At 40.4% G+C, this 22,090-nt stretch overlaps 1 protein-coding gene across 2 annotated transcripts; it reads left to right on the forward strand.

The window, feature by feature from the left end:
* Positions 1–248: 248 nt before the first annotated feature.
* On the forward strand, positions 249–14,297 carry LOC147181997 (phospholipid phosphatase 3-like). Of its 2 annotated transcripts, none has more exons than XM_086097991.1 (6): positions 249–573; positions 4,492–4,646; positions 10,729–11,009; positions 11,108–11,165; positions 11,275–11,451; positions 12,250–14,297. In XM_086097991.1, exons 1-6 carry the CDS (start codon positions 441–443, stop codon positions 12,376–12,378), a joined length of 933 nt encoding a protein of 310 aa, XP_085954117.1. In that variant the 5' UTR covers positions 249–440; the 3' UTR covers positions 12,379–14,297. The 2 variants fall into 2 exon arrangements, with proteins under 2 accessions (XP_085954117.1, XP_085954110.1); XM_086097984.1 differs by lacking the exon at positions 4,492–4,646 and adding an exon at positions 5,966–6,123.
* The last annotated feature ends 7,793 nt before the right edge of the window (positions 14,298–22,090 follow it).

Below are 22,090 nucleotides of genomic sequence, written 5' to 3' on the forward strand. Positions count from 1 at the left end.
CACGTATGATTTAGGAGGGGAAAACCATTTGATGTGGATTGTTCTACATTGTGCAATGTTGTAGGTGTTTTGCCTAAAAAGAACAGTTTTAAATGAAGCTCTTGGGTATATAAAGTATGAAATCATTTATGAGACAGAACTCGTCTCGAGCCCCCAGAGAGATCCCTCCTCATATGTATTAATTGAGAGGGGAGGGCTGAAGGAGGGGCTCATTTCGGTGGGCAGTTAACTTTCCAAGACTCTCTTACACACACTGCTACCCAAAGAAACAGTCAAGGATGGTCCGGTACCCGACGACGGTGAGTCAGGATAGATAGAACGCTCGTACGAACTGTTAATCACTAGACGCTACGCTAGAGAGACTGTTCCTTTTCAGGAGAAAGAGAAAAAAATCGACAAAGTGCATTCACATTGATTTGAAGTGAGAAACGAGTCTTTAAATGCAACGCTGCTTGATTTATGAGAAAAGTATGGCAGCCGAGACGAAGAACTGCGGGACTTCTTTGAGCAACTGTAAAGACCACAGCCGGAGAAAGTTACTGGTCGGTGTGGACCTCTTCTGCCTCTTTTTAGGTAAGACCCAACTTGATCCATTTCACCTTTTCAAAATGCATTTTTGCTGAAGAAACGCTGTTGCATCTGTTCTTAACGGAATGCTCAGTTCCGAAAATTACTTGTTGTATGACCTGGTTACTGCAATGTCATTTTACGACGTATGGAACGGTCGTTTATTAATTTCAATGTTATTTTGGGTTTTTTACGAAACGTTCATTCATTTACAAATTACCTTTTTGGACGGCCAGTTGCAGTCAACTGCAGTTATTAGCCTATTTACCTGTTAACTGCCTTTTTAAAGTAGAACATTGTGGTTCTCAATGTATTTGTAAACACCATTCAACGCTTGTTGACAAAAACTAAAACTAAATTTACGTCGTAATGGTGTTGTCATAGTATTTATCCGGACTAACCACCACAACGCGACATATAGTGAAACCTCCGCAATAATAAATTCAACTAAAAGATTAATTTACCTTAATTAGCTAATGTTTCATCTTGACACCTTTTCATTTTTAAGAGACGCGTTTGTGCTGAGAGAAGGTGAAACATTTAATGTCGCTCGTTAGGTTCTTTGTAATCCACACACCTGAACTGTACCTGGATCTGCTTTTACTCATGATATTTTCCAGAATGTCTCGCATTCTTCTAGGCAGGAATTCTCTTGATGTGCACATCTGGCGTTATATGTGTTGGTGTGTATTTGTAGAGTAATTAAGGGAAGTGGTGAAAGGGTCAGCCGTGTGTGTAGGCTGGAATGTTTCTGAGTGCTGGTTCTATGATGTCAAACAGCTGCAAACACAGGCTTAAGGTTGTCATTGTGGCTGAAACACTTATATTCACTCTGCAGTCCTCTTAAAGGTGTGTTCCTCCTCGCGGCCTACACTATCTATTTTTACTCATTTAATTTTTGACCTCATGTTTTGAATGTGATGTTCTGCAAAGCAGTGATTTCCAACTGGAAGTAGTGGACTATTAGTCAAAAAGAAATTGCATCTGATTAGTTCAGTTGTTTTGTTGCCTCAGGTTGTGCTCAATGGAGTGATATGTGAAATATCAAATTTAGGTGTCCAACTTAAATGGGAAAATGATCGTACAACTATTGTTAAAACAATATCGTGATAGATTTACAGTACAAACAATCTTGGTCTGTCTCCGGGGAAGGTAAATCCCCATGATTTGTGCTGTGAGCGTACCTCCCCACAGAGAAGCTTGTCAACAAACCAGCAGTGTTTTTTTCTGGCGAGACATGTGGTTTAAAGGGCCGCAGCCACAGGGAGGAAATAGTGGGCCAGAACTTGTAATCACCACTCCTTCAATTCGCACACTCTGATTGTAGTTGTAGGATCAAGGCACTCAAAGAAGATCACCCACTTATACACACTGGCCAGCAGTAGAGAATGATGCTCTTTTCAGTTACAACCGGAGTTTCCCTCTGCGTCATGCAATTGGACCTTGACAACTTCATAAGCACGTCATTTATAAGCCACAGTCAAGTGTATTCCACTAAATGTATAAACTTGCAAAGCTTTTGAAAAACAAATTGACATTTTGATGTTAATTAAAACAATGACCCATGTTTCAAATTTGTTTTTTGTTTTTTTTTCTTATTTTGGTCTATTACCTACTCCGGATTTGATTGATCGATAATTGGGAAAATTGTCAATCTGTTTGTTGTTTAGTTATTTAGACTGTGTTGGGAGAACCGACCTTTAAATGTCATTCATTCATGTTTTGAGGGTGGTGTAATAGTAAGCAGAGTACGGTAATGTTGCCGTGCACATCATTCGGTTCAGCTGCGATAACATTTTCAGTCGACACAAAGTGGCAAAATGGCTGAAATATGAATTGAGCGTTTTGATTCATCATGAGCATGGTCATACTTAAAAGATTCACTGAAGCAATTTTTTTCTTGTATAGGATACTGTGATGATGGGATTGACTTAGTCAAGCTGTTGTTTAGAATTAGGAGTAAGATAATGACAGTGAAAGAAATGGTGTAACAAATAGACGACACTCGGTGTCAACTGAATGCAAATAAATCGGGCTTTTACTGTGGCACAGAGGAGCTGTGAGCTACGTATGTTGTAGTGTTGGACCGACAGGGAGCAGGCTGTGTGGGCCACACAGAGTCAAAACAACTGCATGTGTGTGTGTGCGTGTATATACCACAACTGACTCAGACATGTACACGTTTCTACTCCAGACAGCGAGGAATCCCTGTGCATGGAAAATGTGTGTCTATTTATTTGAATAGTCACACCTCTTGGTATTTTGGCAAATCCTCCAAAATATGTAGCTACAAGGCACAGGACAAACAGTGTACAGATTTTGATGAGAATATGGTATCATTTCATTTGTTTACATCAAATTAATGTTGGGAAGAAAATGATTCAAATGGCACTTGATGTTAAGAGTAGACCAGACAACGTCGGTTTATTTGACTTGTCTGTGCTAATGCAAAAAACCTGCTTGCTGACTGTTGTTGTTACTGGCAGGACGAGGCCCACCAACCCCGCCACCCCCTACCCTTGGCTTTTAAGAGTGGGAAGGGGATTGAAGGGAAAATCCCAAGATGCTGCATTCAATGCTGATGTTGCACTGTTTAGGCGGATGGAGAGTTTGCAGGGTTGAGAAAAATCCCCAGATGAGTGTCTGGAAAACTGGAGCTGACACGGTCTTGGTGTGATTTTTTTATTTTTTAACTTCTTAACCCATTTTAGGTCATTTGAAAGCTTTAGACAACCCATGACATCATCCTTTGATTCCTTTGTGAGCTTGTGGTTTGTGTTAAGTGGTTCCTGTGACTTGTATCCAACTGTGTTTCTTTCCAACATATTGTTTCTACCTGCTTTTGGCGGGAGATGCGAATAAAGACAAGCGTTAAGGAAAATAGTCTGTAATGTTTGGTTGAGATCAGATCAAACATCTAAAGCATGAGAAATTCAAAAGCCCAAGCAGATTTGGCTGAGGACGGTTTAAGCTCCCTGCAGAATTTGTTTGAGGAATGTGAATGAAAACAAAAGTGTTACTCGTATAAATCTTGCTGAAAGTGAAGGGAAAGCCAATGCTCTGCAGTTCCCATCAGCCAAGTCTGTAACACAATCGCAAGCCAGCTGGACCTTCAAAAGGCCAATCAGCTATGTGTGTGTGGATGTTCAGGGTTTACAGGCTCAGAAACTCAATTGTGTATTTGTGTTTGGTTTGACAAAATCATGTCCCCCACCCCTCCACATCCCACCTTCAGCCACAAGCCGCGCTGACCTCGCCACCCGAGGGCTTTTAACCTTCTCAGATGCAGACGTGTGTGGAGCTCAACGAATTATTCAAAGGGTGACTTGAAAGCGTCAGCATCAAGTTAAAGACCACTTTGAAGCCATTTGAAAGTGTTTTCCAAATTTTGTCTGCGCCAAGAGACCTCTCCTGGGGAAACGTCCTCACTCGGGTTTCAAAGTCGCTCCGCTGCTGCCTTTCCGTAACTTGAAGGGAAAAGCGCTGCCCAATTCCCAAGGGCTCTGTTTGCTGTCACCAGATAGATAAGATATCTCTTGGCCACTTTAGGTTGCAAAAGACACTAAATGTATCAGACACTCCACACACGGGCATCTTTCAAGTGGATGTTTTCAAGCTCTTTTGAAAGCGTCTGCAGGAGAGTGAAGAGGTGTTTATCTCTGGTCATTGAGCAGCAATGTTTTTTAGTTTTTTTTTTTTAATCTTCATGTCAGCCTGAGCTCAGCTGCACAATGATTGATGTGGGTTTCTTTCATGCTTAAAAAAAAATTGTCTGATAAGATCCATTTTGAAAATGGGATCTTCTACCATACATAAAAATTTGACCCCTCCTCCCTGTGTTCTTTATATTGTTTTTCTGCGAGTATATTTTTTCATGATGTACTGATGCAGCTGTTCGCTGTGTTGTTTTGTCCAACTACGCAGTGATGCTTGTCGCTGTGTTTTTGCACAAATCTCCCTTGCCGCCTTACCAGAGAGGATTCTTCTGCAATGACAACAGCATCAGTCTTCACTATAAGAGCAGCACAGTGTCCAACACAGTGCTCACAGCAGTGGGGGTCACTGTGCCTGTGGTCTCAGTAAGTTGTTGTGTTGTGGTACAGCGGGAGAATGGGAGAACATGCATCGGGATGCTCTCAGTTCAAAAGTTGGCTCGTCTCCAATGAGTAAATTACGCAAATGTTGGTTTTGAGGATATTCATTATTATTATGTTCCACGTAGCCCCCTAGAGTTGCAATAATTTCTATTTCAGTTTCATGCCAACATAAAACCTTCAGTAAATGTAGTGTAAAAATCATTAAAAAAAAAAAATGGTTATTGATGAAAACATGCATTTCAGTGGGCTGTAATTTTCCTGCAAATGTTGATTCCATTTCATATACAAGGTTCAGTTTTTAAAAGGGAATTCAGCCCAAAACAATCTTTACAATTTGTTCTCTATAGCACCACTAGTCTAAATGTGGTATTTTAATTAATATTAAGTTTATACTATATAAAAAAGAAGTGTCAAAATCCACCTGTTTTGAGCCATAACGGGTGGCAGCCATTTTGCTGATTGCTTGATGTCAACTGAAAATGACATCACAGTTAATCAGGGCTCAGGGAACTACCAATCACAACTGCGCCTGTGAATGTCACACGACCAAACTCATTAAACAGGTGAGCCGTGATTGGTCGTTACCGGAGCCCTGAGCAACTGTGATGCCATTTTCAGTCGACATCAAGTGGCAAAATGGCCGCCCCCTGAGATGGATGGAATGTGGTTGGTTTTACGTCTAAATTCATATTCCACCAACGCAATATTAATCTGGATGCTGCAACAAGGAGTTGACTTCCCCAACTACTGACAACTTAAGCCAGTCAGTTGTTGCTGGACAGGTCTACGTTGGACTACTGTACATTCTCGAATAGAAAGGCTTTTTGTTTGCCTGGTATGATGCATTTAAGTAAATCAGCACTCCCATTACTGGAATTATAATCCCGCAGTCAATTTACCATTATTTTTGCCATACCAAAACAGATTTTCTTGAGTAAATTAGCCTCCTGGAAAGAGAAGAAGGAGTTTAAAATAGAAATAGTTTACTCATGGGCAACATTTATCCTATCAAGTAAAAATGCTTTTTAATCACTGGATTAAGAAAAATAAGAAAAACAAAGTCTAGAGTCCTGCTCAAAACCAACATTCATAATTCAATTCTAACAAAGATGTGTTGATGGCCACAAAATGGATTGAGTTGGTCCAGATGCAGTTCTTTGTTACCTCCCGCTTGTACCTGTGACTTCTATAATGTGCATATCATTAACCCAGCTCCTCCATCTCTCTCTTCACCGACCCCCAACCCCCTTATGTCCCCTCTCTGCTTTCTCCCTGTGTCGCTCACTGCATCTTCACTATAGCCGGCCTGCCTTTCTTGGTCATTGAGACCAGCGCTGTTCAGCCCTACCGTAGAGGGTTTTACTGCGATGATGAGTCCATCAAGTACCCAGCCAAAAATGGAGACACCATTAGCGATGGTGTGCTTAGCGCTGCTGGCATTCTTATCACCATCCTCTCTGTAAGTCCCCTCACTCACTAATGTCATTATCACCATCATCTCTCAGCCACCCTCACTGCTACTAGCAGCACTTACTGTCAATCGTGTTGATTGCATTTGTGTGTTTGTCATGATGTTAAAATGTTTTGGTCTGAGAACCTGTCTTGGGAAATGCAGTAGGCATGTTCACGGCACATCATAATATACATGTCGATTTAGCTCAACTCAACATATGCGTTATATCTCAGTAATATTCCTGTCAACATCATCTTTTTTTTATATATATGTTTAAATGTCGTACTCTTTCCTCTGGAACAGGGGCCCCTTGAATTTTTTGGAATCTAAAACCCCAAGAAAAATGTATCCCTTTACAGAAAGCAGGAGGGGGAAAAAAATGGATTTTGGGATGGTCGAGTTTATTTATGTAGCTGTTAATCTCAAAGGACTTCAGAGGCCCGCAATTCACAAAATTCAACATTCCTCTGGTCAATACCTCACATCCAGGCAATTAAAAACTCAGACAAAACCTAATTTAGGGGGGGAAACAGATGATCAGTTTGCAATAGAACCTAAGTGGACAACGATTATCACATGATATGATGCAATATTCATTAAAACAAATGATCTCCTAAATCCAGTCCCAGTTATTGCTAAGCAGGATGAGAGGGGATAGGAGAGAGAAGTGGCAATAAAACAGCCCCAAAACTAGATGTTACTGGCTGAGGCTGGGAAAGAGGCAAGTTGCATGCTAGGTTTGGCTTAAAAAAGTGTTTGTTTTTTTCCTTACAAACTCAGATCTCCACTATATAAACATAAACATTAAGAATGAACAAATACTCTGTTGTAAGACTTCTGTTTTTGAGAACTGCTTCACAACTGTATGGTTTAGGATTGACTAACTCCAGCCTAATATTCAGTCCTCTTCACTTTCTGGAAAGAAAAAAAACAAGTCTGATCATTGTTTTTCCTTTTCAATTGGAAATGGAACATGCACTGTTCCCAATGCTTTATATAAATTACGGTATTATGATTTTGAGCTGTACTCACATTTTTAAACACACAGTAGGAGACTAGTTGTAGACTTGACTACAACCACACAGGTTGTTCATAGGGAGAAGCAGTTGTGCGGATATGCAATTATGGCTGAAGCACTAATTGTTCAGTCTGGAATTGTGGCAAACACCCCAAGCAAAATCATGCGAACTAGATGGTAACTTATTTTTCCTAAACACATTGTGGGTTTTTATAAAACCTTTTCCGTGAGCGTGTTCTGACCTTCCTTTGTGCTAGCCCAACCAGGAAGTCTCAATTACAAAAAAAAATCACAAGTTTTGTTTGAGAAGTTCAGGACCTTTTAGATAAGCCTCAAATTAGCATCTTTCCCCGGTGATTGTCTTTGCGGTTTCAGCGGCACGTTCATCATTCCTTCATATAAGAGCGACCTGCCCGTCTTTCCCATGACCCGGCTCTAAAGGCTGGGATGGTGGAAACAACACCATTTTCCTCGAGGATTAACCTTCTTTCCCAGAATTAAGCTTATTTCTGCGCCCTCTTCAAGAATGTCTGACGAAACGTTAGATACTAACATGAAAACACTTGTGAAACCGGAGATCTTGGAGAGAGACGGGAAAAACAATCGTGGCCCCCGACGTGCGCCTGCTGGAGTCTGCCCTCCAGAATCCGAGCCGTTGCCTAGCTCAGCGTTTCTGATGATTAGAAGCAGCGGTGCCTCCCGCGCTCACTCCCGTCTTTCCCTCCCACTCCACTGCTCATTCCTTCTCAGACTTCCTTCCTTACTCCCTATTGTTTGTATTTTTTCTCTCTTTTCACATTCTCCTTTCTCCTTCCCTATCGTTTGTACCGTTAATCCCACATCGACAACATTGCGCCGAGTACCTGGGAGACAACAACATGTGCGTGGGTTTGAGGAGGGTTGTTGAGCGTAGACAGCTGTTGTGAGTTAAAGCTACCCCCCCAACCCCAAGTCCGTCTAGCATGTCTATTGGCACTTCTAACACGGGTTTATTTACACGAGTTCAAGAGTTAGAGGTATGCCCCCTGTGTTGTCATGTTTTCTCAGGTTTAAAATTGCACCAACAACAACACAATCAAACAGAAAGTTGCCCCTTTTCAGACTTTCAGGAGAACTAATTACATCGCATTATAGTCAATGTTATAATAGCAGGATATGCCAAGAATGAACACATTTTTAATCCATAGAATTTTCCTTATAGGGATAATAAAAGTGATCTGTTCTGGGGTCTAAGGCTAGTTTCACACTGCAGGTCTCAATTCCATTTTTTTTAATGTGAAGTAAATTGGCTACCACCCAAGAAGTTTTCAGGAAAATGTATTAAAAATATATTTAAAAAAGGAAAATAAAATGTTGCGACAGGATATGCCGCATGTAACGTTAGCTCGCCGTCACTCACTTGTGGATCGTAAGGCTAGAGGAGACTTAGTAACAGGACTGAAACCCACCTCCCGTCCAACCTGCCAGAGTCCACGCACCCAAGTAGATTTCAAATTTATGGGAAACACTGACATGACATATTACAGTTTTTCTCCATAGGTTTGACACATTTCTTGAAACTGAGATGACATTTTCAAAACTGCAAGCTCATTTGGCCAAACAGACTTACATTTGTGCACATCAGTTCATTAGCATAAGCACATATCCATCCCAAAACTGCTCACACATGCTTCACTCCAAGTTATTTTCCCAAACAAAGAGTTGGTACAGTCACAACTGCAAAGATCCTTCTCAATTGCTTTGGCTCATCTGCATTCACTTAGTAGTCAGTGCCCCCAAAATGCATCGTCCCTTTGGCATTCTGTGAGCACCGCAAGTCAAAATCATTAGATGTTTTCTCACAACAGCTAACAAAATATTATATATAAAACTGAGGGTGGGGGGGGGGAGAATTTTACAAAAGCAGTTTTCAAAGTTTGCGGTTTGACATACTCTACTCACAGTAAAGGAAATTGCAACAGTTTTTATTCACGCAAAGTTACTTACACATTAGAGTGCAACAAGTGTAAACCGAAATCGGTGTATTCATAAAAATCTAATAACTAAAATGATACCCAGCGCACAGCGTAAATGAAGAACTAACTACTGTAACACTTTCACTACACAGTCAATTCTGTCGAGTAAATTTGAGCATGCAATAAAATAATTGTCTGGACAACTACCATCACCACAGATGTCCACTTTCTGCTTCCTTTTTCAAGTGGGATTGAATTCAAGTCAAATATAAAGGGAATTCTTCCCCACCCGTGCAGAGTGATTATTCAGCTTTTGATGACGTATAGGTCAGATACATGGGACTAGGCCATGCAGACTGGGGCCGCATTGCAAAAATTCGGATAATTAGCCCATCTAGGACCACATAAATTGAAAAAATCGGAATTGAGCTGTTCAGACTGTCATAGAAAATGAGATACAGGTCACATGAGCAAAAAAATAAATAATCCGATTTGGGTTGTATTTTCCTGCAGTGTGAACCTAGCATGACTTGCCATTACAAAACCTTCTAACCAGGGATAGGCGAGTACTGATACCTGCTATCGATATCATGCTGATACCAGGCGTTTTTTCAAGGTATTGGTACTCGCGACCACAAGCGGGCTTGTGGTTGTTTTACAATCAGGAAATAGAAGAATAGAAAATTGCCATTAATTTCATGCAAATTTAAGGAAAAAGGCTAAGTCTTTCTTTAAAATTATTTGTCATTGTGTTTTGGGAGGGAAATGTTATTTATCAAAAGTACTCGTGGTATCGGAATTAGAGAGAGACCGATTATTGGGCATCTTGACGAATATCACTATCTGCCTTTTTTCAAATCTGACGGCCCATATAAGGTAAATATAAAACCATCACATGGGGCTATTTATTAACATTTTCAATTAACTTTATGAGATGCTACTGTCCCTTTTTGTTTTTGTTCGACAATAAAATTAAGAAATGTGAAAGTTTAAGATTTCAGGTATTTAAAAATAAATAAAAGTGTGTGTGGGGGCGGGGGGGTTACTATGGTATTTACCTGAATAAGTTTCCATTCCATTAAGATTTGCATTTGAAAAATATGTTAAGCCAATACGCCCCCCCCCCCCCTTCCCAGAAAATCAATATCGGCTTCAAATATCAGTTATCGGCCTCCTTGACTACTAATAATCGGTATCGGCTCTGAATAACACGTATCAGTCTATCTCTAAGCGGTTTTAATGACTACTCCAGAGTTAACGAGTCATACTGATATCAGGCTGAAAAAATAGTGATATCGAACATCCCTACTTAATATTTTAACTAATTATTTTTAATTTTAACATGCTCAAGTGTCATGCAAGTGTAAAAATAAATGTAATGGGAATAGTAAAACAATAAACCATTCCATCTTTAATGACAAGGGTTCAATATGAAGGATGTGCCAAGTCCACTGTTGTCAACAGTAAATCAATAAAACACTCAATCATCCTACAATGAGTAAGAAAAGTTGAAAAAATAATAATAAAATAAAGTTATGCGTCTACTGCAGTAATTACTTTTTTTTCAAAGTACAAAGGAGATGAGTGATAAGATTTAGGGTGCTGCAACTAATCCTACATTTGGACCTGTCCCGTCAGATCATCATTGGCGAGAGCTACAGGATCTACTTCCTCAACGAGGGTTCCAAGTCATTTGTAGGCAATCCCTACATTTCCGCCCTGTACAAGCAGGTGGGCGTGTTCGCCTTCGGCTGCGCCATCAGTCAGTCTTTTACCGACATCGCCAAAGTGTCGGTGGGCCGCCTGCGCCCCCATTTTCTTGACGTGTGCAAGCCCGACTTCACCGCCATCAACTGCTCCCTGGGCTACATCACCGACTACCAGTGTCAGGGGCCCGAGAGCAGAGTCCAGGAGGCCAGGTGATGACATCATTAACTAACCGTCACGATGTCGGTCCAAAATGGCGCGATGGCATTTTTATTGACCGAAGCCAATGTTTTTCTCGTTTTGTCCTCAGGAAGTCTTTCTTCTCTGGGCACGCTTCCTTCTCCATGTACACCATGCTGTATCTGGTGGTGAGTTCATTACTTGCTTTCGACTCCTCGACGTGTTCTATAAAACTGTGTAAAGCGATACAAATAATAATAATAATAATAATAAAAAGTTAAATTCTGTCATTTGTAGTTTTACCTGCAATCTCGCTTCACCTGGCACGGAGCCCGGCTGCTGCGCCCACTCACCCAGTTCACCCTCATCATGATGTCCTTCTACACCGGCCTGTCCCGCGTCTCTGATCACAAGCATCACCCCACCGATGTCCTGGCGGGTTTCGTTCAGGGTGCGCTGGTGGCCTACTGCATTGTGAGTAGCTCGCTGACAATGTGGTTGAGGGAACAATACGTTTACACTACTGGCTACTTTTCATTGTGTCAGTGTCATTTCTTCATTGTTGTCCCATAAAAAAATATGTGTTTACATGTGTTAAGTGGCCTTTTACCACACAAGCAGATGCATTAATTTTACAATAAAATCCATTCAAAAGATTGAAGAAGTTGGTCTTAAATAGACATAAATATATCTATTGGTTTATATATAAAATACAGTACAGTAATAGAATTTTACAAAATGGGATGAACTGCCTAGACAGAGAGTGGGATTTTTTTTGTGTGTGTTTATGAGAAGCATGAAATAACTGAAAAAGGTGAGACTCTTATTGGAACATGATCAACATTCAGTTCAGGAGTAGGTAGGCCGATTTATTTATATACAAAGACATACTAAACAGTTATCTCAATCACTGCCATAAATTCATTTAAAAAAAAATAATCTAAAATTATGGGCGATAGGCGAAATTGTTTTATTGTAATTAATTGCATGACTTCACTCGTTAACTCACAATTCATCACAAATGTATCTGTTCTAAATGTACAAAAAAAATTCTAGGTTTCATACTCTTGTTAACAAAAGTAAAAAAAAAAAAAAAAATTTAACTAATAGAAATAGTTCAAATTAATTTTTGACGTTTATAGCCGTCAATGGCAGTGAATGAGTTAATATGCCCATCCATATTGTACGCGTAGGTGAGGCCCAATACGATGTGCCTGTACGATAAAGACAGTAAGACAAAAATCATGGACTTGCCATTTATTTGCTCCGCAGGTGTTCTTTGTATCCGATTTGTTCAAGGCCAAAGGGAGACGTTCCATCTTATCCTCAACTCCTGTGAAGAAAGACCTCGTCCCCCCAGCGGACATCAGAGAGAGGAGCAATCACCTAATCATGGCATAGCATGCTCTGCAAACTGGCCGTCTATAAATCACTACGGCAGACACTGGCCCCACTAACTGGGACGCGATCAAGGAAGCAGACAAATAAGACATCGAGGACGATTCCCTACCATGGGAAAAGACTGCGCCGGAGACGCCAACTCAATGTCCTTTCCTAACAGAAACGTGTATGTATGTTTCCCGGGTCTCAGTCTCACTACAAAATCCATGTTGCAAGAGAGAGGACCGATCAAGACATTATCTAGGAGGCCGCCTCCCTCTCTCAAGGCGAGGACGAGCAGTTGCATCCATTATCCTGTGTGGGCGACTCCAATTCCAAAACAAATTCCTTGATTTTTTAGGAAGGATGTTGTATTACTTGCTTTTTATTGTCAATATACAAATTGTAAAGGAACGTTTGGTTGCTAGCACTATTTTAGCTCAACGCATTAACGGCTGTTACCACTTGAATGACCTGAAGTGGAGCTTTTGGAAAGCTTTGTAAGAAGCATTTAGTGTTGTTTGTAATGTAATGCACATTTATGATAGATGTGGGCCTCATTCTGCTGGCTAGGACGAGTCCCCCCCGCTGAGCCATTTAATGAAATGACAGTCTGTTACATGTACTGTACCAGACGTGTGCGCGTGTGTGTGTGTGTGTGTGAGAGAGAAAATGTGTGTGAGTTCTTGGGTGGATGGACATGCTTCCGTGTCTCCATATGGAGTGAGTCTATATGTATTTTAGCGTTTACAGCCTGCCAATGTGCCGCTCCGTCCAGCCAGAGATGGAACACCTGCTCGCGGAGGACGCAGCACGGTGGAAAAGGAGCGTCACATGCTGCACGCGTACTAAACTGTTGCCAGCCCAAGTGATGATTCACATCGCTGACAAATCCTGTGACAACATACTGTATTTTATTTTACACAGGCGTTTATGTTTCATAGCCAGACGGGCACTGTTTAGAACAAGTACCAAAGCACAATTTCACAAAAACTAACATTGAAGATTAACTTGTTAAAGGGGAAGGCAACACCCCCCCCCCCCCCCAATTTTTTTTTTTTATTGACATTAATTTCTTATATGCAGCCCCGCACTAGTCTAAATATGGTATTCTGGTTAATATTGAGTTGAGCAGCAAAATCCAGCCGATTGTCCATCTCAGCTGGCGGCCATTTTGCCACTTGTCGACTGAAGATGACATCACAGCTTACCTGTTTTCTAAAGCTGAGCTGTGATTAGTTGTTGCCGGAGCCCTGAGCAACTGTGATGTCGTCTTCAGTCGACATAAAGTGACAAAATGGCCACCTCCTGAGATGGATTAAAAACTGATGGATTTTGCTTCATAACTCATATTCCACAAATGTAATATTAATCATAATGTCATGTTTAGACTAGTGAGGTCACATATAACATATTGTCAAGAAGCGTTTCAGGTTGACTTCCACTTTTAAGGAATTGGCACATTTTTAAGCACCTCGTAAAATGTTGTACAGTCATGAGTTTTTGCTCACTAGTGGATACATTTTACAAACCGGTTTTCATACTATTTTTTTTTATTATAGAAAATAATACTCTGAACCACTGACTTAAAGCTTCATCTTATCTCACACATGGGGAACCAGTTCTTTCCATGATTGTCTTGAAAATGCATACTGCATCAGAAATGTATGTACAGTACCTTACTATATACATTGTATCATATGTACATGTGTGCCTGTTGTGGAAACACCCACTAGGACTTTGCGTCTACACCTGTGTAAATGTTTACCATGCTGCTTGAGGAGGCGAACGTCATTGTGAATATTTAGGGCTAAAAAAAATCAAATAAAAAAAGATTCAGTATACTTCTGTTTAAAGTGCCTTACAGTATTTTTGTATTGCCAATGTTATACTATGACACTACAGGTTGTAAACGTGTCTTGAATAAAACACAAACTCAATATCTGTTTTCATTATTTTTAGTACAAGATGCCATAAGAGGTGGGAAAATGTGTGGCTTTTATGCAGTAATTCAGTAGCGGAGCAAGTTTGCGTGTGATGGAGAGATCTGGGCGTGGGGCGATGCTGGACTTCCACGCTCGGTTTCCTGTAGGGAAATAGTGCACATTCCAGACTATAAACCCGCTCCCCAATGGTCCTCTGCAATAATATAGACTCTGCATAGCTATGGCAATGTGGCTGCGCACGTTTACTCGGGAGAATACAGTACTCGCCAACGTGTGTTATACACAGTAAAGCTTAGGTTAGCACTGGGTCACATGACGAGTTGGTCTTTCGAACCTGCTCAGATTAGTGTTAATTAGTTTAATACGCTGCAAAGTGTGTTTGGCGTGCTGCGGCTTAACCTACTTGAGGTGAAAGATGACTTGTGTTTGAGCGCAAGCATGTTAGCATTAGCATGTAGCCTGTATTGTGCTAGAGTGAATAAACTCAGGTGTCATGTACTCTGAAGTTCAGTGTGTAAGAAAAGTTCTTGAACTTGCATCACAAAGATAGAAGTTGTATCTCTCAATATGAGGCCAGAACATCAACCAGCATTTCTACAAGTATAGGCCTATACTGTGTTTTTTGATTTGTTCAGTGCATGAGAAGCGGTAAGATCCCGGAAGAATCTTTGTAGGAGTGCATGAAGGCTGGGAAACGGCATTGAATTCAAAGATGATTCCGTCAAAGTGGGGAATTTGTACTTTGGATTTGAAATTTGTGTTTTTACACACCAGTCCTGGAACTTTTTCTGCCGGCCCATACCATATACCAGTGATGGGCAAATTAAATGTTAGAGGCTGGGCCACTTTTTTTTTTTTTTTATCACTGCTACTCGGGGACCACATAGGACCATGAACTTTCTAACTAGATGTACAGTGTGACCAAAATGACAAATATGGACAAAATATATTATCTTAAGCTATTTCATTTTTCACAATATAATTCTTATTCAAGGATGGCACAAAACTGCTGAACAGCAAATCAAAATTAGGTGCAAGAACTCATTTTATGCATTTAAAAAAAAATAATCAACACACTCAAGATTTCATTATTTATTATTAAGTGCTATGTTTGTTCTGCATATCATTCCAAATCCGCACAAAAATATTAGGCCAGTAGGCTAATTGTTTAAATATAAGACTCAGTGTAAGCGCAACTAAAGCTAACTTGTCTGCTAACTGGTGAATGGCGATTTTACCATTTAAAACTACAGTCAATGCATTTTCAAAGTTTTGTAACTGTGAATTTTCATATTTAAAAATTTTTTGCAATACTCGCTTATATTTTGGGTTTGAGTTTGTAATTTTGTTTAAATTACTTTTTTTAAATTATTATTTTTGAAAATTAATCAAGGGGCCACTCAAGATGTGACCGCCAGTTGGCCATCCCTGCCATATACTGTATGACTTTTTTTTTCTTTTTTTTCCTGAAATTCCTTGCAGTGTTCTTCAAATGAAAACAGCCTGACATGTTTGTGAACCCCTTCTGACCACCATTGGGGCAAGATTTCCTCAAAGATATCTCAGATGTAATTTTCCGTGAACGCGATTATTTGCATGCGGCGTCTATTTTAACCAGTTGATGGTCCGTGCAGTTTTCCGCTTTTGCTAAAAAATTCAGCTGGAGCCGATTTTCCTTTGGCGATGCAAAAGGCTTTCTTGATCTTCTTAAATGCTATAAACTCTAATAACAGGATCCTTTTCATGTGGTTGGAGGGGGGAGGGGGGATGTTGTTATGTTCCCACCAGTTTAAAGCCTATTAATTATCCAGCGTGATTTACAGAGCTCTCTCATGAACTTCTTTACACAACACACACACACACACAAATATGCGTTGTGTCACAAGCAATTAGATGACTAAAGTGTTTGATTTTCCCATCAAACAAACGTATTACACTTTAATCAGTTTTTCCAGAACTGACGATTGTTTTTTGTCTGTATGGAAGTATATTGAAATGATTTTAAAAAAAATAAAAAAATAAAAAAAGTGTAGAAAAGAACTCAACCCCCTGAAAGTTTGGCCAATTAGCTCTTGGAGTCAACTTAACTTGAAGCCAGCCACAGGGTTTAATGTCACGTGACATTATTGGCAGACATTATGAGGTCATTTGTTCTCTCCCTGACAGATGGATGGACGGGTGGCAAGATGGATGCTGAGAGGAAGTGGGGCGCACCCGCCCATCGGCCGATGCCCTTACTGATAAGTGACCTCATTACAGCTCCACTCGGCTTGTTTTCCTCACTCGCAGAGCGACTCGATGATGGCTGGCTCCCATTGAGGGCTTTACTCTTAAGCAGTGCCAAGCTCTGGCACTTTTTTTTCACGTTCTTTTTAATCCATCATGCGGCAGGATTTGCAACTTGAGTACTGCACTACATCATACTGAGGGCTGTTTGTAGTATCTCGGGAGCGTTTCCCAACTATAACTGAGCCAAGGCAAACATTTTATTATAGAAAATGTACTTCTACTGGAATATTAATGATCTGGTCTCAATTAATTTCATAAATCTTGAGTGAAATCTGGGCCTGTTTAGTCCAGCACAAACCTAATGTTCTGTTGTAGGATTGCCAACAGGCGCACAGGCACTCTGTCTCATCCTGTACATTTTGTCCACAAGTAAAACCAATAATAATTTGAGAAAAAAAATAATCATATTTTATTTTTCAATAAAGATGGGTTTGGTGAATGCAAAACTGGTGAGGTTCAGTACCCCCAACAAGGTTAAGAACCACTCATTAGATAGTTGCAAATGTATTGGCCAATAAGTATGGAAAAATGCATAAATCACTTTCTAATTTTACAATGCGATAGTTTCATTTAGCCTGGAAATCCCAGGCTAAATGTGTCCAAATCCACAAGCTGGGCCCACGGAAGGCCGAATTTGTCGGCTGCATGACGTCACTCCAGACGGGACTCGACAGCACGCACGGATTTATGGCTGATTTACACATGAACGGATTGTCGGTCAATGTGCTACTGACAAGCAGTATTAATTTTTTTTTTTTTTACTGTATTAATAACATGTGTGTAGTGTTCACATTTTTTTGTGTATTCTGTTGACATTGTTCAATAAAGTTATATGAGAGGGGGGAAAACTGACAAGCAGTATTGACAATTCATTCATATATAAATCCGTGCGTGCAGTTTACTGTCCGTTTAGACGTTTTGTTTTTTATTTTTTGTTTTGTTTTGAGTGTTTTCTTTTGTGCTCAGTTTGTATTGGATGTTGAAGTGTGAATTAATAAAGAAAGCAAAAAAAAAACGTCCGTGCGTGCGTGCGTGCGTGCGAGTGACGGCAGTGAGAGAAGAGCGACGTTCCTCACGAAGACGACGTCACGCAAATAGACGAATTTGATTGGGCCGTCCTATTTTCGGACAGAGCCGTATCGCTGTCTATGGCCGCGTGTAGTGGGTGTGGCTTGCCAGGCTACGTTTCATTGCCCCCAACGCTTTATATCTCTGCTTCTTGTACTCTAATCTGTTGCATTCTTCATCCTTCTTGTGTCAGCAGAATGTAAACATTCCGTGGGAGGCCAAATCTCTTCCATCACAAGCTTCCTTGAAGCAGATTTGTCCTCACAGTGTGATTAGGGTTCGGATTGTTAATGCCACAACATGCTACTGACTATTTGTCGCTGTTTGTAAACCTCCTGGTCTTAATTGCACCATTGTAAACACGAGATTGTGGGAATGCTAACCGCCCTTTGTATGCAAAGTTTTTTTTTTTTACTTCTTCAGTGTCCATTTTTCAGTCAATCCATCATTCGACCTCAGAGGATGAGAGGATCTCAATTTAGTTACCCAGTTTAAAAAGAAAGAAAGAGAGTCATGTTGAAAACTAGGCCATATCAATATTTAATCTAATTTCACAGTGCTTTTTCTTTATTTAGGGAGCACTTGCACATGTGAGATTGTGTTACATGTTTACCCTCAGCACGCTCCCAGAATAACATCCCTCCCAAATTCCACAAGCTCTATTTCCTAAACTCAGGATGTCTTAAGACACATTTTTATTTGAGATCCATACTTATCTACTTGTAAATGCACCATTTAGACTCCTTTAGACTCTTTGTGTTGTCCTCCCACATTAATCGCTTGGAAATAACGCCAACATGTTCACATTATTGGAAGCTTGTCTGCAGACAATAAAACGTGTTTGTTTTTCTTTTTTTGCTATGATCTGTTTTACATCACGATATATGACGCCGCACAATCTGATACAATACATTACAGCAGGATAAAATACACTACAAATGGATATAATCTGATAGATTGTAGAACTATACAACAGGTACAATATAAGATACAACCAGTGGCTAGTGACCAGATAAAAAAAAATAAAAACAGGACACTGCAATTTTTCTGAAATCTACGTCTCACCAGGAACTATAACAAATGTAATCGCTAGTCCATCTGGTTGTGCTATTACTTTAGCAAATGCTAAATGTTATCTTGCTTAACAGTTCAACAGCTGTAAATAACTCACTATTATCTATTTTCACTCGGTCCCGGCAGCTATTTTCACGCCGGTCCCACATTGTAACATTAGAAAAATGCTGCTAGAAAAGCTTCGCTTGCGTTACGAGTCGGACTGACCAGCGACTGCAGCATTGATCTAGTAGGACTTAAGGACTACACTTCCCATGATTCTTCAACACAGAAACAGGAAGTAATTCGTGTTCCAGTATGACGAAAACACGCCTACTAGCGATTTAATAGTTACATTTCTTTTAAATTGCTTCATTGTATGAGTCGCTATAGCCACTGAGTGATTGACATACACATAACACAAACAATTGGCTTGCTGGCTGGACAAAAAAAAAAAAAAAGGACCCCGGACAAGCCCTGCGTAAAACATTTAACAAAATAATGAGACTGGCCAAATCGGGCGGGACTTGGGACACAAGGCTCAAAACATGAACTGTCCCAGTTAAACGGGATATCTTGTCACCCTACAACGTGCATTTGATAGATACATGGCCTGATGTGGGAATTTACCTGGCTTAAACCACCTCTTAAGTTAATAGTAACGGGAGAGAAACTATCAATACTTGGAATACATCTGGATAAGTTCAGAATCAATACATAGAAAGTCAGAGAAGCCACACAAGCACATGTAAAACACACAGTCCACGCAGAGATGAGGCGGCCATGCTAACCACAACATGCTAACCACAACACCACCGGGCTGCCTATCATGACTATATAACCCATTAATCATTGTGACTGGGTGATTAAGGAGAGAGTGTAAAAGTGCTTACAGTAGAATACCTTGAAGGTAAAAAAACACTGCACAAGTGAAGCACATTCACCATTTATACGACAAGATACGTCTTCTTTGTCCACAGAAGGAAATTTCCAATCACTCACCTACAGTACATCATTCAAAAGTATTTTTTCACCCCAGCAGGAGTTCAGCGGCATATAGGCTACTGTATACAGACAGTCAATTTGATTCAAATGAGTTATTTCTTATAGATGCTCATGGTGCCCTAGTAATGAATTGTTTTTTACTGTTACTGGAAACCTCTGGTATGGCCCCAAATCTGCTCTCATCTTACTGTGTTTTAAGGGGAAACTGCACCAACAAAAAACCTATCGCCCCCAAAAGTCAGTCCCTTCCGCTTGATTTCCAACCCCAAAATCGCAGAGCTAATCCACCCCCCCCCCCCTTTATTTCACCCTCCCTCTCTTTCTGCAAAGGAATTTTGAACAAATTACCTCCATATGTGCTTAAAGGAGCCCCATGGGAAGAGGGCCAAGAAGAATATACTGCTGACTGAACCCAAACATTGACTTCATCAAACATGGAGCGCTGATGCTATCCATATGCTCACCTGGCACGGCGGGTCGCTCGCCGGCTGCAACATGGCGACATCTTGTCAGTCTGCCTCGTTATCTTCCAGTGGCACATGTTTCTGGATAAGGCTGGAGTGAGGGGGTGTTTAACGCTTTCTGATTATCTATCCAAAAAAAAAAGCATGTGAGGAATGTTTTGGGCCTATGAATTTTTTTTTGACGATTTGGATGAACGGATTCAGTCGAGTCACTGATTTACTCACTTAACGTCTATGCACTGTGGAAAGCTATTTGATGTTATTCAATATACTTCATACTACTACTAGTATTTCAGTATACTAGTAGAACAACTGTGTCATACTAGTCACTTTTTTTTTTCTCGCTACAAGTGCCAACTTTTAGTCAACCATTTTGAACTTAAGCTGCATCTTAATGATACTGTAGGACAACTAAGACAACTTCGGGATTGTTCATTCGGTAATTTTACCGATTTGACATGTCATCATCATTGCTCTCTCTCTTTTTCTTTTTTGGATGTGTGTGTGTGTGTGTGTGTGTGTGTGTGTGTGTGTGTGTGTGTGTGTGTGTGTGTGTGTGTGTGTGTGTGTGTGTGTGTGTGTGTGTGTGTGTGTGTGTGCGTGTGGGGGTGTGTGTGTTAGTGTGTACTCATTAATTCACCTAAAACCTATTAAAAATCCCATACCGTTCACCTAAACCGAATACTTCAGAATCCAGCTAGAGTCGTGAGGTTGTCAGGAGACCCGAGGAAGGATCAAAGAAAAGAAAGAAAAGTGAAATCCAGCACCGACCAGACATCACCTACTACCCGCCGGGTTACCAACCGGAGTCTTTCACCAACCCCAGAAACATCTAAATTCCAACAAATTAGGGAGACCTCAAGCGATCAAAGGAAAGACTGAGTAAAGGAAGGATAGATGAAGCAGAGTGAGATCCACAGACAATAAATAAAAGCACCACACACGTCACGGAGCTCGGAATCTGTCTGCCTGCTCGTAGCTGGTCTAAAATATAGTCTCCTTTTGGTCGCCTATCGAGGCACAAACACGCTAAACTAGACTTGCCCAGCAACAAAATGAAGATGTGCCCGTTTTTTACAGCCAGCACATGGCCGCCTGTCTCTGAAAATAGGGCCCTACATGTTATTAGTGAGGCAAAACTGTACACTAGTACTCGTAGTGATATTACAGAATTCTACTAGTTGACACTTCACTGCTTCAACTCTGGGGTTGTGTGGCTTACTGGTATAGTGGTAGCCTTGCAAGGTTGTGGGGACAATCCCATGTCATAATTGTGACCACGTCGAAGTATCCTTGAGCAAGATACTGAACCTCCAGTTGCTTCTGGTGCTGCGTCATCAGTTGGGGAATGAGTAGTCGAATGTAAAGTGCTTTGAGGGCATTTTAAGGTGGAAAAGCGCTATATAAATAACATTTAGTAGTCCTAGTAGTACGCCGATGTCAACTAGTGCTCAATTTTGAAGAAAGTTGTCCCACAAGTGTGCAGAAATGTGACGTCATTCACTAGCGGAAGGCATTAGTGGAAAAAAGTTTACTTTTAAGTCATTCTACTAGTACGTTAAAGTCATTCTACTAGTGTGCTGAATTGTCTTACTAGTGAGAACAAAGAGTGTTCTTGCACATCCACCTTCAGATCAAGGATATTTTGTCATTACATTTAGATCTATGCAAATTTCCATTAGCTCATCTATGACATTTTGCATTATATATTAGCATTAAGCTAGTTTACTTTTATTAGATGATCATATAATTGGTTTGTGTTTAAATATACAATGTAGGGGTGTGCCAAAAAAAAAAATTGATTCTCATAAGAATCGCGATTCTCATTGAGTACAATTCAGAATCGATTTTTAATTTTATTCTGTCTTGCCCTTTGTGTGTGCCTTTATTGGGAGCACTGTTGATGTT

The sequence above is a fragment of the Leptonotus elevatus genome, chromosome 1 (genome assembly GCF_054856555.1).
Source record: "Leptonotus elevatus isolate MCC_2025b chromosome 1, RoL_Lele_1.0, whole genome shotgun sequence".
NCBI lineage: Eukaryota > Metazoa > Chordata > Actinopteri > Syngnathiformes > Syngnathidae > Leptonotus > Leptonotus elevatus.